We start from the raw sequence: 16,290 nt of genomic DNA, 5'->3' as shown, positions 1-16,290 counted from the left end.
CGATAATCGTAATATATATATATATATATATATATATATATATATATATATATATATAATAACTAAAGGTAGTTAATAATCCAAGGGACAAGTCGACGTTGCGTGTGGTTGAAGCGCGAATAGAACTATTGTTACGGAATATCGATCCCCTCGGGGATGACGTAGTATAGTAAACGGATGGACGTTGACTCGACCAGGTTATCTTGGTGAAACGTGTGCCATCGAATTTTCATAGTTAATAGAATAATTCGACGTTGTCAATAATGTCTATGCGTTTTCGATTGTGTCTTAAACGAATTGCAAGGGTATTTCTAATATCAAAAGAAAAAGTTTTCATTCAAGGTAGAAACGTCTTGTGAGTGCCTTTCGCATGGAGAAATGGCTTCAAGATAGTACGCTTTGGCTTTTTGGTAGTACGCTTCCATTGCTACCAAGAAGGTAAATATTTACAGCGCTGCGTCTATACTCACAGTATACAATCTGCGACAATCTATAAAAATCCATCCATTTTGTATCTTTTACATCTATATTCACGATACACATGTGCTTACACGTACTTAAATATGTTACGTATATGCACGCGGGCGTGCGTGCGTTACGCGTTTGTCGCGTGTACCGTGACGCTAATATTATACCTTCATCGATCATACGCATGCATACTATGTCTGTATATATATATATATATATATATATATATATATATACATATGTTGAAGGCATGGAAATATTAATTTGCGATTGATTTTAAGTATCGCAAGAAGCGGTACTTTTAAGAGTTTATTTTAAAACGTGGCGTAATTGGATTAATCATTTAAAATATATCTATAGGATATAAAAACATATTCATTTTAAATCGTTCTTTAGATATATATTTTTTTATAAAATCTTTACCGTTCTCTATCGCTATTGTTAAAAGCAATATTGTTAATATCGTTTTTTATTTATTTTTTCTTTCATCGCTGTCCGTACAACGATGAAAGAAATACTTTTCCCGCTTTTCACGGTCATGGACTAAAGATAGGAGCGACTGTAGCGTAATATCGATCGTCAATAATCGTGCGTTCAACGACAAGACGTGAAACGACATTTCTACACATTAGTGTTACTCAGTATGTTTAGTGGAAAGGAGGGTGTTTCGATCGAAGAGCTCAATGAACACTATTATCGGCCTATTGTACGTAAACAAATTCAGATTTTGCTCTTGTCAAACCAATCGTTAGTGTAACAGTTATACGACAGAATCACGTCGTTTCTTTCTCGCACACACACACACACACACACACACACACACACACACATATTACGAGCGTATCACGGAGAAAGATATTAATAAGATAATAATAAGATATATTTGTTGCACACGAATAGATGTTGTAATATTAATGAAACTTCAAATAGGCACTTAAGACGTTATTTACATGTTACTTTATGCGTCTGTTAAATCGTCATTTGTTCGTTAAACAGTTAAAGATATTTTTGTGATCGATGGCGTGACATTATATAAACGTACATAACCTCTTGTGGGCAATGATGGCCCATCGTTCGATTTAATTTACACGTAACATTAGTATAATGTCATTGCAATTAGAAAATTACTAGGAGTTTTCAATCTTAGTTCAAAAGGTTCATTATAAAATTCTTTGATATGAAAATTGACACAATTACGTTAACAACACCGAGATGGTTAATGATCTAAAATTTGCGAATTATGGACAGTTTATACCATTATGGTAAGTTTTCGAATTTTATATTCGTCAATACATATCAAGTTCTTTTTTTTTTTTTTTTTGTAAGCGTCCGAGTGAACACAAAAACACACATACACATATACGCGTGCGCGCGTACACATACGCACAGAGTAGCAAAGGTTTTTATAAATCCATGCAACGATCTACTACTTGTATACCATCGCGTAAGATGCAGGATACATTATTCACGGTATTTCTCCTCAAAGTATTGTATGCACTTTTATAAAGAACCTCGCGCAAGCGTAACTTTGAAGAATATGGATCCTCTAGTCTAAGGTGAGATCTTGCCGATACCATCGACTTTCCTAAGTACGATTTCTTTTGGATTGTAAATATACGATTCATTTTATATATCCATTTGATATATCCATAACTATTATATCTTAATATCGTTCGTATGATCAAATCAACATCCTTGAAGAAAAGAGCGCATGCGTCGTGTACTGTCCAATGGATAAAGTCAAACGAGCTTGGGGGAGAGTTTGATCCTCGGTCATCGGCGAGAATGAAGACAGTGCAGTTTGCATTCTTCACCGGCGTAGCATGCTTTTTGCCCAACAGTTTACGTCCTTGCCATGCCTTGCCAAATATAAGAAGTGCGTATCACAAATCTCGCGCGATATATATATATATATATACATACATATACATACATATACATATATACCTATATGTATGTAATTCGTTGAGTGTAATTCAAAAGATCTATTGTACTTAGCTTATTTTATTAAACACTTATCAACTGATTAGTTATACGGTAGGTCTAATAGTAAGGGAAATTGAAAAGATTTTAGATTCTTTTATATTCTATAACATCGCTATTTTTATATATCAGCGTTCCTGTATATTAGTACAGCTCTTATGTCCGTAATATTCTTAATAAAACGATTACATGTATTTTATTTCCCTTTTACATAAAGTAATATTACACGTGCGAATGGTGGTGGTAGATCGCTGTGTGGTAAGTAAGAAAATATTCAAAAGCTATGACCGAGGCGACACGGAAGTATGTAGAAAAGTTAGGAGACGTTAAGATGTAAATATAGGTTGTTTGATTACACTTAATAGTTCTCTTGATATTTTTCTTATTGTCAAATATAAAATAAGACATCGCGTTTGATTATACAGGTCTCGCGCACCAAGCAAGGCGATGGAACGTTACGAACGGTTGGGACGTCTTGGAGAGGGTAGTTACGGAGTCGTCTTCCAATGTAAAGATCGGCATACAGGAAAATTGGTGGCTGTTAAAAAATTTCAACAAACGGAGGACGATCCTCTTATACGAAAGATTGCGCTTCGGGAGATACGCTTGCTCAAGGTCAGTGTTTTGACCTTCATTATCGTTGTAAGAATGAAAATAGAATATCTATATGTACGGAGAAAATGATTTACATATTTGTACGATCAATAGGAAAACTTGTAAAAAGTTGTTGCGATTGATTGCTCTTGTATTCAAACTCTCAAATAGCCAGCAAAAAAAGTTTTTCATTTATATTGCTGATGAAAGAGTAGAAAATTGTGCATCTTATTCGTATCGAATAATTTAGAACATAGTACGTGAATGAATATGAAAATGTATAACCGCTGACTGCGACTTACGAGAAATGGTCAGCGGTCAATACGGCGGTGGTCAATATGTTGGCGTGTGTTCTGGGATATACGAAGAACCGCTCGCACGCGTCGGTCGTTGCTCTTTCGTTACGTGGACGTTTCAATTATTTGAGAAAATGTTTCTCGATACATGATTTTATTAAAATTCATTGTGATCATGGCCTTCCCTTTGTCGATATAAATTACGTATTTATATTTTCCATTATTATTATCTTGTAATTTCTTTCGTTTTGTTGTTCTTTTTTTTTCTTTCTTTTCTTTTCTTTTTTTCTTTCTTGTTTTCTTGTTTTCTTTTATTTTTGTTTCTTTTTGTTTTTTTTTGTTTTTTTTTTTTTTGTACAAAAGCGCACGCGCTTATAGAGACGCTTATTCATGGAAATTGAGGCAAATCTTAGTTAGATATCTATTCTTATTTCTGCAGAATTTGAAACATCCAAATCTGGTGAACCTTTTGGAAGTATTTAGACGAAAAAGGAAGCTCCATTTGGTATTTGAATACTGCGAGCATACACTTTTAAACGAGATGGAGAAATTCCCGTACGGTTGTCCCGATCTCATGATCAAACAGCTTACATGGCAAATTCTTCAAGGTATTGCCTATTGTCACCGACTTGGCTGTGTTCACAGAGATGTCAAACCAGAGAATATTTTAATTACGGCGGAGGGTGTTGTAAAGCTTTGTGATTTTGGATTTGCTCGAATGCTTAGTCCTGGAGAAAATTATACGGAATATGTGGCAACGAGATGGTACAGGGCACCAGAATTATTGGTAAATTCTTCTTAATGAAAATTCAAATCTCTAAGTATTCATAAAGATCTCTCGCAGGGCGAATTTTTTTTTTTAAATTAAATTATGCGAGTATATCATTAGAACTGGTTTTCTAAGCTATTCGTATTATCTCTTATATAGGTTGGGGATACCCAATATGGAACTCCCGTAGACGTATGGGCAATAGGGTGTGTATTTGCCGAATTAATACGAGGAGAAGCCCTATGGCCTGGCAAATCGGACGTGGACCAACTTTATTTGATAAGAAGAACTGTAGGCGACTTATTACCAAGGCACATTGCCATATTTCAGCAAAACGAATTCTTCGCTGGTATAACACTTCCATCGCCGCAAAAGCTTATACCATTTAAGGATATTTTTCCTGATAGACCCAGTACACTCTTACAGGTAATATTTACAATCAATGCCATTATATATTTTTATCGTATATCGCCTTCATTAACGTAAACAGTCCATATATTTTATTTTTCATAAAAAGATATGCTATAAAATATATTCTTTTCATGTTCATCGGTAGATTGATTTTTTGGAGAAGTGCTTGGACAAAGATCCAAATGTAAGGTGGACGTGCGAGCAGCTTCTACAGCATGGATACTTTGAAAATTTTCATTTTAAAATTCCTGACGTGGAATTAGAAGAATTCGAGAAACTCAAAAAATACAGAGATCGTACGCGATTAAGTCAGATGAATAGTCATGCGATCGAAGACCATGGATACAGGACTGATAATTCGAAATACAATCAAATGCTACTACCGCAACTTCCTCAAATGAACGTTGTCACGCATGGTCAAAATGACAATCGGCCTAAAAGCACGAGTATGCAACATCAGCAAGGCTTCGATCATTTGCCTACGATAAGAGGCTGCAATTAGTATTGTAAAGTATATCTACTTGTGGTTCGTTAGTTATACATATATAATACATTATACATATGATGATAATGATGACGAGGACGATGATTATTATTATTATTATTATTATTATTATTATTATTATTATTATTATTATTATTATTTTATGACAATTTTCCTTAATATATTTAATTATTAAATATATTTGAAGATTACACTTTTCTCTCTCTCTCTCTCTCTCTCTCTCTCTCTCTCTCTCTCTCTCTCTCTCTCCCTCCCTCTCTCTCTCTCTCTCTCTCTCTCTCTCTCTCTCTCTCTCTCTCTCTCTCTCTCTCTCTCTCTCTCTCTCTCTCTCAAATATAGATCCTATCTTGTTATAAATTATGTATGCACGAAAATCCGCGAACGTTTAAATGAGCAATTTAATACATTTTTTATGAGCCAATAAGCATAAAACTTGATATCGTTGGAAAATTAATGTTACACAACGTCTGTATTTTAGTTAGGATTATGTCCATATTATTCAATGAATAGTAACCAATGAATTTATAATATCAAAATGAAATATAGTAAACGATATTTACTATATCTTATTTTTATATAACGTTAAAGGAAATACGTATATATCAGTTTTATGATTGATATTGCGATGTGCTTCTAATTAGCATTAATAGAGATGGAAACACCAAGATAAGAAGCTGTGCACTAACCCTAACGAAAAGATTGTCTTTATCAGCTAATAGACTTTTGGGTTTACTTATCATATTATAAACAAAATAACAAACATTCTTTTGCGCTTCACATTATATTTAAAGTCTCTCCCTAAAATAATATGCATTGATATTTTTTCAATTTTTTGTATCAATATCTAATACCTTGCTTTGAGTTACTTAAAATTCCATTTCATCAGAAAAATTTTATTAGATTCATACGTACTTAAATCCATTTATAATATTATTCATGATCTTATTCAGAGGTAGAGAAAAATTCACTGTTAAAGATTTAACTGTTATTAGTTGTGTTACAATCGTTACATAGATACGAATGCATAAGGTAATAATAATTCTTAGTAAATAACCCGTCACGTTATTTAATTTTAGTGTATTCATTAAGTTGTTTCTTTTTACAGGACTATATACACATATCCTGACAATGATGTAAAAGATTTTAAGCAATTTAATGAAAATGGTTTTAAATAAATGTATTTCTTTTTACTATACATAATACAACGATACAATTATATTAAATTATTGTAAAAGAAGTAACCTAAAATAAAGAACTGAAAATTGTGTTATCAATTTATTCTTTTCGTGTGAAAATTCTATATGTGATATAATTTAATATATTCAAGAAAAATAAGCAAGTTAGTATTGTTCCAATATATTCATAATTAACTTTAAACATAAAATATATTATATGCACTGTAACAAAGAGCTGCAAAAGAATATTTGCAATCGTATGTGTACAAGTCGACAGATTAGTTGAATACGATGAATAAGGATAGGACAAAAAATTCAACATTATTAATGTAGAATAAAATTAAATGTATTTATGCATATAAATGTTCGTACATGTATATGATGAAAAACACGGAAACAAGTTTAAATAACTTTTATTTCTAATTTTTACTTCTGCTAATTTTACAATTATTTAAATAATGTATAATTAATGTGAAATACAATGGATCAATATTTAAACGATAGTACATTCGCCTTAATATTATATTGTTGATATAACACGGGTGAAGCATAAAATAATTTAACTTAATATTAAACACATTTTAATAAATGATCTCAGAGATGTTGGCTACAAATAATATCGGTAAAAACGAATTATGGATTGACTTTGACGAAAAACGAAACAGTTTTCTATTGACTTCCTAAGAGTAAACATCGAAATTCTCTCTTTCCGTATGGTTAAAGTTAAATAAATCATTATTTTGATAATTACCGAATTTTTTAAACAATTTGAAATATACGAGGATTACAGTTAACTAGATTTTAAGCAATAGCAAATTCATTGAAACATTACGTAGCTCGGAACATAAATATTAAAAAAAATGTAATCGAACATTTAAATAGAGTTAAATTTTCAATATTATATTACATACTTTTATGACGTGTCAGACTTGGAATATATATCTATCAGCATGCGTCGATCATACAATGTAAACAGGAAGGACCATTGGAAGGACGATGCGAGTTATCACGTCAGTCCTCATTCGTACTTCAAGGAGTAATCGTCGAAATGAAATCTTTCCGTAACAATACATTCAATAATCTTATAAATAGGACAATTATCTAATTATTTAAACAATATAAACTGTAAACGAAATGTGGTACAGCAATATTTAAACAACAGAACATTTCAATAAAGGATGTATAGGCTCTTTGAATCGTCTCTAATGGACCTGGAATAAAATAAAGTAATATTTGAGAAATAATACATTAGTTGAAAGATTAAAAAGGCGGAAATGCACGAGAATCTTACAATAATTTTAATGTAACATTTCTATACTTTCAAATTTTAGTTTCAGAATAATTACCCTTACATAATGTTAACAAAAAAGCACATTAATTTCACTTTGATAGTTCGCGAGATAGTTTTCTCTTGCTCTTCGACCTATGCACATCGCCATTCACTTTTCTAAACGCAAAAACTTATAAATTAATATTTTCGGTAATTTTATAATTATTTAAACGATTTTTATTGCACGCAGGATAGAATAGAGTAATATTTAAACAACAGTTCATTTATTTAAACATTAAAAAGTCTGAATCGCGTGCGGGACTTAAAATAATTTTAATATAAATTTCGATTACTTAAAATTTTAATTTCGGAGTAGTTGCCTCGTGTAATATAAACATAAACGCACTTTTTCTCGACTTTGACAGTTCGCGAGTTAGTTGTCTCTTGTCCTCCGACCTGTATACATCGCGATTCACTTTTGTAAAAGTTAAAACTTATAAATTAATGTTTTCGGTAATTTTATAATTATTTAAACGATTTTTATTGCACGCAGGATAGAATAGAGTAATATTTAAACAACAGTTCATTTATTTAAACATTAAAATGTCTGAATCGCGTGCGCGACTTAAAATAATTTTAATATAAATTTCTATTATTTAAAATTTTAATTTCGGAGTAGTTGCCTCCTGTAATATAAACATAAACGCACTTTTTCTCGACTTTGACAGTTCGCGAGTTAGTTGTCTCTTGTCCTCCGACCTGTATACATCGCGATTCACTTTTCTAAACGCTAAAACTTATAAATTAATGTTTTCGGTAATATTATAATTATTTAAACGATTTTTATTGCACGCAGGATAGAATAGAGTAATATTTAAACAACAGTTCATTTATTTAAACATTAAAAAGTCTGAATCGCGTGCGGGACTTAAAATAATTTTAATATAAATTTCGATTACTTAAAATTTTAATTTCGGAGTAGTTGCCTCGTGTAATATAAACATAAACGCACTTTTTCTCGACTTTGACAGTTCGCGAGTTAGTTGTCTCTTGTCCTCCGACCTGTATACATCGCGATTCACTTTTCTAAACGCTAAAACTTATAAATAAATGTTTTCGGTAATTTTATAATTATTTAAACGATTTTTATTGCACTCAGGATAGAATAGAGTAATATTTAAACAACAGTTCATTTATTTAAACATTAAAAAGTCTGAATCGCGTGCGCGACTTAAAATAATTTTAATATAAATTTCGATTACTTAAAATTTTAATTTCGGAGTAGTTGCCTCGTGTAATATAAACATAAACGCACTTTTTCTCGACTTTGACAGTTCGCGAGTTAGTTGTCTCTTGTCCTCCGACCTGTATACATCGCGATTCACTTTTCTAAACGCTAAAACTTATAAATAAATGTTTTCGGTAATTTTATAATTATTTAAACGATTTTTATTGCACTCAGGATAGAATAGAGTAATATTTAAACAACAGTTCATTTATTTAAACATTAAAAAGTCTGAATCGCGTGCGCGACTTAAAATAATTTTAATATAAATTTCGATTACTTAAAATTTTAAATTCGGAGTAGTTGCCTCGTGTAATATAAACATAAACGCACTTTTTCACGACTTTGACAGTTCGCGAGTTAGTTGTCTCTTGTCCTCCGACCTGTATACATCGCGATTCACTTTTGTAAACGCTAAAACTTATAAATTAATGTTTTCGGTAATATTATAATTATTTGAACGCTTTTTATTAAACGCAGGATAGAATAGAGTAATATTTAAACAACAGTTCATTTATTTAAACATTAAAAAGTCTGAATCGCGTGCGGGACTTAAAATAATTTTAATATAATTTTCTTTTACTTAAAATTTTTAATTTCGGAGTAGTTGCCTCGTGTAATATAAACATAAACGCACTTTTTCACGACTTTGACAGTTCGCGAGTTAGTTGTCTCTTGTCCTCCGACCTGTATACATCGCAATTCACTTTTGTAAACGCTAAAACTTATAAATTAATGTTTTCGGTAATATTATAATTATTTGAACGCTTTTTATTAAACGCGGGATAGAATAGAGTAATAATTAAACAACAGTTCATTTATTTAAACATTAAAAAGTCTGAATCGCGTGCGGGACTTAAAATAATTTTAATATAAATTTCGATTACTTAAAATTTTAATTTCGGAGTAGTTGCCTCGTGTAATATAAACATAAACGCACTTTTTCTCGACTTTGACAGTTCGCGAGTTAGTTGTCTCTTGTCCTCCGACCTGTATACATCGCGATTCACTTTTGTAAACGCTAAAACTTATAAATTAATGTTTTCGGTAATATTATAATTATTTGAACGCTTTTTATTAAACGCGGGATAGAATAGAGTAATAATTAAACAACAGTTCATTTATTTAAACATTAAAAAGTCTGAATCGCGTGCGGGACTTAAAATAATTTTAATATAAATTTCGATTACTTAAAATTTTAATTTCGGAGTAGTTGCCTCGTGTAATATAAACATAAACGCACTTTTTCTCGACTTTGACAGTTCGCGAGTTAGTTGTCTCTTGTCCTCCGACCTGTATACATCGCGATTCACTTTTCTAAACGCTAAAACTTATAAATAAATGTTTTCGGTAATTTTATAATTATTTAAACGATTTTTATTGCACTCAGGATAGAATAGAGTAATATTTAAACAACAGTTCATTTATTTAAACATTAAAAAGTCTGAATCGCGTGCGCGACTTAAAATAATTTTAATATAAATTTCGATTACTTAAAATTTTAATTTCGGAGTAGTTGCCTCGTGTAATATAAACATAAACGCACTTTTTCTCGACTTTGACAGTTCACGAGTTAGTTGTCTCTTGTCCTCCGACCTGTATACATCGCGATTCACTTTTCTAAACGCTAAAACTTATAAATTAATGTTTTCGGTAATTTTATAATTATTTAAACGATTTTTATTGCACGCAGGATAGAATAGAGTAATATTTAAACAACAGTTCATTTATTTAAACATTAAAAAGTCTGAATCGCGTGCGGGACTTAAAATAATTTTAATATAATTTTCTTTTACTTAAAATTTTTAATTTCGGAGTAGTTGCCTCGTGTAATATAAACATAAACGCACTTTTTCACGACTTTGACAGTTCGCGAGTTAGTTGTCTCTTGTCCTCCGACCTGTATACATCGCAATTCACTTTTGTAAACGCTAAAACTTATAAATTAATGTTTTCGGTAATATTATAATTATTTGAACGCTTTTTATTAAACGCGGGATAGAATAGAGTAATAATTAAACAACAGTTCATTTATTTAAACATTAAAAAGTCTGAATCGCGTGCGGGACTTAAAATAATTTTAATATAAATTTCGATTACTTAAAATTTTAACTTCGGAGTAGTTGCCTCGTGTAATATAAACATAAACGCACTTTTTCTCGACTTTGACAGTTCGCGAGTTAGTTGTCTCTTGTCCTCCGACCTGTATACATCGCGATTCACTTTTGTAAACGCTAAAACTTATAAATTAATGTTTTCGGTAATATTATAATTATTTGAACGCTTTTTATTAAACGCGGGATAGAATAGAGTAATAATTAAACAACAGTTCATTTATTTAAACATTAAAAAGTCTGAATCGCGTGCGGGACTTAAAATAATTTTAATATAAATTTCGATTACTTAAAATTTTAATTTCGGAGTAGTTGCCTCGTGTAATATAAACATAAACGCACTTTTTCTCGACTTTGACAGTTCGCGAGTTAGTTGTCTCTTGTCCTCCGACCTGTATACATCGCGATTCACTTTTCTAAACGCTAAAACTTATAAATTAATGTTTTCGGTAATTTTATAATTATTTAAACGATTTTTATTCCACGCAGGATAGAATAGAGTAATATTTAAACAACAGTTCATTTATTAAAACATTAAAAAGTCTGAATCGCGTGCGGGACTTAAAATAATTTTAATATAAATTTCGATTACTTAAAATTTTAATTTCGGAGTAGTTGCCTCGTGTAATATAAACATAAACGCACTTTTTCTCGACTTTGACAGTTCACGAGTTAGTTGTCTCTTGTCCTCCGACCTGTATACATCGCAATTCACTTTTGTAAACGCTAAAACTTATAAATTAATGTTTTCGGTAATATTATAATTATTTAAACGATTTTTATTGCACGCAGGATAGAATAGAGTAATATTTAAACAACAGTTCATTTATTTAAACATTAAAAAGTCTGAATCGCGTGCGGGACTTAAAATAATTTTAATATAATTTTCTTTTACTTAAAATTTTTAAATTCGGAGTAGTTGCCTCGTGTAATATAAACATAAACGCACTTTTTCTCGACTTTGACAGTTCGCGAGTTAGTTTTCTCTTCCTCTTCAACCTGGGCATATTTTCGGTAATTTTATAATTATTTAAACGATTTTTATTGCACGCGGGATAGAATAGAGTAATATTTAAACAATCGTATATTTATTTAAACATTCAAAATTGTAAATCGCGATTACCGAATCATTTCTCCTTTTTCTTTTGACGAGGAAACATCTAATGTGTCTCAGGATGTCTTCGTTGCAAGTATCAACGAATATTAAGGTAAATATATTTTTATATCTTACGTTTCTTCAATAATTTATACAGTTTCTTATTATAACGGTGATATTAATAATTTTGTTTTTATTTTGTTGTTTCAGAACGTCAATACAATCGCTCGGGAATCAATGTTGTAATCGAATATTTGTATCTCTTAAATATGAATATCGTGAAGTAGAAGCAGTGTTCGTTCGTTCGCGTTTCGCGATTTAAAAAACAAAGGTTTTTGCAACGTCTGCGTGCAATGCAGTCGTTAGAGTCAGTGTTTGTTCACAGACTGTAATAATTTTTTGACAGTTGCATAGGCTGTATTTATAAAAGACTGTAGAGTTTCGCGAAGTAAATTCAGTGACCGTTCGTTAAAAAATAACTATCGCGATATAGAGTCAGTGCATCATTGAAGAGATTCTTGATCAACTTCCATGTCGACCTACCTAATTTTCAACCACATACGAATCGTCCACTCTCAATTTCGATTTGGACGAGTGTTTTGGAGCCATCGCAGAACTTCTTAAGTGGTGAGTGAATTTTTAAGTCCCTCCAATCACTTAATCATGTCGAGGACGAGAGGTCCAAATCGGCACGGGTGATTGGTTGTAATTAATTAGTAGAAGAGCATTGAGTGACTACGAGTAAATTTCTTCGGAGATTTACTCGTGAATGGTTTCTTATTTTTTCATTTATTTATTAAATAAGGATAGGGTCTTCTTGCTCAAACGCGTTTATAATTATTTGAGATTTTGAATATTTTAATACATTTTAAAATATTTTACTCGCGCGGAAATAAGTAAAGAATCGATATTCATAAGTTCTATTAAGGAACGAGTAAGAAGACATTCGCGATGGATAGTTTCTGGATTACAAACGAAACTGTGGATGATTTTATTACAATAATTAAAATATTTGTTTGTAAGAAGGAACGTCCAAGGTTTTGCTTTATATATTTAAATAATTATTAATTAAATATTTAATCAATTTAAATTGATACAAAAAAAGTCTCGATAGAGTCATTGATTTTGAAAGAGATAAATCGAGTAGAATGATTGCTAAAAAACAAAGAGACGTAGTCCGTAAGCCTAGATGATAAATTAATTATTTTTTAGCTCAGGATTTTCAGCAATTAATATACTATTATCTAATTTTTAATATTTTTATAATTAATATCTAATTTCTCCCACACAGCGAAAAAGTATCTTTCGTAAGGATAATAAGTTTTCAGATTCGTTAAGGTTGTATTAGGGTTATATTTCATATCTTAGAATTTGGAATCAAATTTTGTCGTTACAGTTTTAGAGTGATAATCGATTAGGTTGAGGCAAAGAAGAGGCTATATGCCGAAGACAACATGTGGCTCAAGAGGACAACTATTAGGCTATTGAGTTATTTTCGAAGGTTCACTAGGAACTTTCGAGAATGGCTCTTAGTTTTACTATATTAGTATTTTAATTTTACCATGTTGTCACTCAAAATGCTCTTATGGTGATGGGTGTAGGGGTGTAAATTTAAAAAACTGAGAAGGAGTAACTTTCCGTAAATAATATTCCCACATTGCCACGCGTACGCGAATAGGATTATTTCATATTTTATGCCTTTTTAATATTAAACTTTTTTTTAAAACTTAATTGAATTTATGATTCTAGTATAATAAAATCAAATATTACGTTAAAGTCGATTGATAAATTCAGCACATTTTTTCTTTTCTAAAGTTCAATTCAATTCATAATTTTATTTTAATAAAATCGAGTTCTATATTAAAATCGCCTATCTATGAAATGTAAAAGTAATATAATATTTCTTTAGATCAGTATTCAAAATTTTTCATTCTTTTTTAATAAATATTTTTTTTTCTTAGCTTTTAAGTTTAATTACATTAAATTCCGAATTTTATCGTTCGTATAATTAATATACATATATACATATTCTTTCTTTTTCCTTATTTCTTTTCAGCTAGGTCTAAGTCATGAGATCGCGAACACGGGAAGGAATTATTAATAAATAGGATTATCTTAACATTTAAACAATGTACGATATATGTAAAGTATAATTAATTAATATTTAAACAATAAGATATTCTTTACAACGTTATAAAAATCATATACATGTATTGTCATTTACTATCGATTAATAGATATAATAATATTTCTTTCAGAGAGAATAATATTTATTTATATTAATCGGTTATTTTTCATAAGTTTAATCAAAATAAATTTAGCATTTTATCGTTCGTATAATTAATATACATATATACTAATTCTTTTCTCTTTTCTTAGTTCTTTTCAGCTAGGTCCGGGTCGTGGGATCGCGAACACATGAGGAAATAATTAATTAATATTTAAACAATAGGATATTCTTAGCAACGTTATAGACAACATGTATATATGTTATCGTATATTATCGATTAATAAATATAATATTTATTTCAGAGAGAATAATATTTATTTATATCTGTGTTCAGAATATTTCATTTCTTTTTAATTAATCATTTATTTTTCTTAAGTTCAATCAAATTAAATTCAGCATTTTATCGTTCGTATAATTACTGTCATTTCTATTTTTTCTTATTTACTGTCATTAATTATCCTCTATATATATCTCGGGTGGGACCCATGGGATGGGGACATGGGTGTGGGCCTCTGTGCGGGTTGCTTACTCAGCATCTTATAGAGCTGCTTCTCTTTTCTTCTCTTTTTGAAACACTCTTTTCTATTTCACATTTTTCATTGTTATTTGCTCCTATTAATTATGATTTATAAGTCTCGGGTGGGACCCATGGGATGGAGACATGGGTGTGGGCCTCTGTGCGGGTTGTTCTCTTAGCATCGTGTAGGGCTGCTTCTATTTTCTTATCTTTCTGCAGCTTCCTTTTCTATCTAATATTTTTCTTATTTAATTATGTTTTTAATTATGTTATTAATATGTTATTTCTTTTCATTATGTCTTTTCAGATTATTATTATGTTATTTCTTTCCATTAGGTTTTTTCAGATTTTTATTATGTTATTTCTTTTTAATTATGTTTTTAATATATTCTTATTAATTATGATTTACAGGTTTTAGGTAGGCCCCATGAAATAAAGAGGACTGTTCTTCAGCATCGTGCAGAGCTGCTTCTATTTTCTTATCTTTCAGCAGCTCTCTTTTATTACTCATATTTTTCTTCTTTAATTATGTTTTTAATTATGTTTTTAATTATGTTATTAATATTTTGTTTCCTTTTAATATGTCTTTTCAGAATTTAATTATGTTATTTTCTTTTATTTATGTTTTTTTAATATTTATTTATGTTATTTCTTTTTAATTATGTTTTTATGTTTTTAGGTTTATTATTAATATTTTCTAATTAATTTTAATTTTTAAGCATTAGGTAGGACCCATCAGATGAAGCGGATTGTTGTTTCAGCAGCGTGCAGAGCTACTTATATTTTCTTATCTTTCTTTTATTCATCTACTTTTTTTCTTTTTCAGGGATGATCGAGCAATCATGCAGCGATATTCAATATGTCTTTTCCTTTCTTTTTCTTATTTTTTCCTTATCTTCTTTTTTTTTTTCAGGATAGATCATTAAGGCATAGGTTCACCTCTGCTCGAATGCGTCATCGCCTGGCACGATTCATCATCGATTTTTATGCGCGGTTACGGGTAGGATAGGAGAACACTGGCGTGCGTGTCGGCGTGCACAAGCGTTGGTGTTCTCGGGCGCGATTAAACATCGTTTGACTGCTCGTATCGAAAACGCGAATTTAGAGTAGAATCATCGTTTTTCTAAAACTCACGTGAATGTACGCGGACGCGACTTAAAAGTCCTACCGGGGATTTCGTTTAAATCTGCTCGAATATTCGATTAGATTACCTCGCGAACGCGTTTTTTTAGAGTAGAGTCACCGTTTTCCGAACACTTACGTGGGTGTCCGGGCGCGATTAAAAGTCCTATCATGGACTTCGTTTTAGTGTTGAAATTCGGGGTGCGCGAACGGTTTACCTTGTAGTGCTGTACATAGCTGGCTGATGTTATGACAATCCTAATGTTTGGTAGCGGGGCGGAAATCCCGACAAATATCATGGAAAGTCTAAATACCGGTTAGCATATGTCACTTTGGATTTCAATTTAGAGTCATCGTTATTCTAACACCCGCGTGGGTGTTCGCGTGCGCGATTAAAAGTCCTACCGGGGACTTCGTTTTGTTTGCTCGAATATTCGATTAGTTTATTTAGAGTA

The 16,290-nt window shown here is 31.0% G+C and overlaps 1 protein-coding gene across 5 annotated transcripts; it reads left to right on the top strand.

Annotated features, from left to right (window-relative positions):
* Nucleotides 1-101: 101 nt before the first annotated feature.
* LOC118446064 (cyclin-dependent kinase-like 4) lies at nucleotides 102-5,152 on the top strand. Of its 5 annotated transcripts, none has more exons than XM_035876237.2 (5): nucleotides 102-438; nucleotides 2,877-3,066; nucleotides 3,781-4,128; nucleotides 4,270-4,536; nucleotides 4,667-5,149. In XM_035876237.2, the coding sequence occupies exons 1-5, from the start codon at nucleotides 371-373 to the stop codon at nucleotides 5,021-5,023; spliced, it is 1,230 nt and encodes a 409-aa protein (XP_035732130.2). In that variant the 5' UTR covers nucleotides 102-370; the 3' UTR covers nucleotides 5,024-5,149. The 5 variants fall into 5 exon arrangements, with proteins under 5 accessions (XP_035732130.2, XP_035732136.2, XP_035732135.2 ...); XM_035876243.2 differs by lacking the exon at nucleotides 102-438 and adding an exon at nucleotides 1,039-1,174 and having other exon boundaries at nucleotides 4,667-5,147; XM_035876242.2 differs by lacking the exon at nucleotides 102-438 and adding an exon at nucleotides 1,233-1,730 and having other exon boundaries at nucleotides 4,667-5,148.
* The last annotated feature ends 11,138 nt before the right edge of the window (nucleotides 5,153-16,290 follow it).

The sequence above is a fragment of the Vespa mandarinia genome, chromosome 1 (assembly GCF_050613455.1).
Source record: "Vespa mandarinia isolate Hongniang chromosome 1, ASM5061345v1, whole genome shotgun sequence".
NCBI classification, from domain to species: Eukaryota; Metazoa; Arthropoda; class Insecta; order Hymenoptera; family Vespidae; genus Vespa; species Vespa mandarinia.
The sequence above is the reverse complement of the archived record's forward strand: the minus strand, read 5'-3'. Positions and strand labels throughout refer to the sequence as shown.

Coding starts and splice junctions, on each gene's coding strand:
- LOC118446064 (XM_035876237.2), top strand. CDS start 371: ATGGAGAAATGGCTTCAAGATAGTACGCTTTGGCTTTTTGGTAGTACG. Junction 439..2,876: donor CTTCCATTGCTACCAAGAAG/GTAAATATTTAC, acceptor TTGATTATACAG/GTCTCGCGCACCAAGCAAGG. Junction 3,067..3,780: donor GGGAGATACGCTTGCTCAAG/GTCAGTGTTTTG, acceptor TTATTTCTGCAG/AATTTGAAACATCCAAATCT.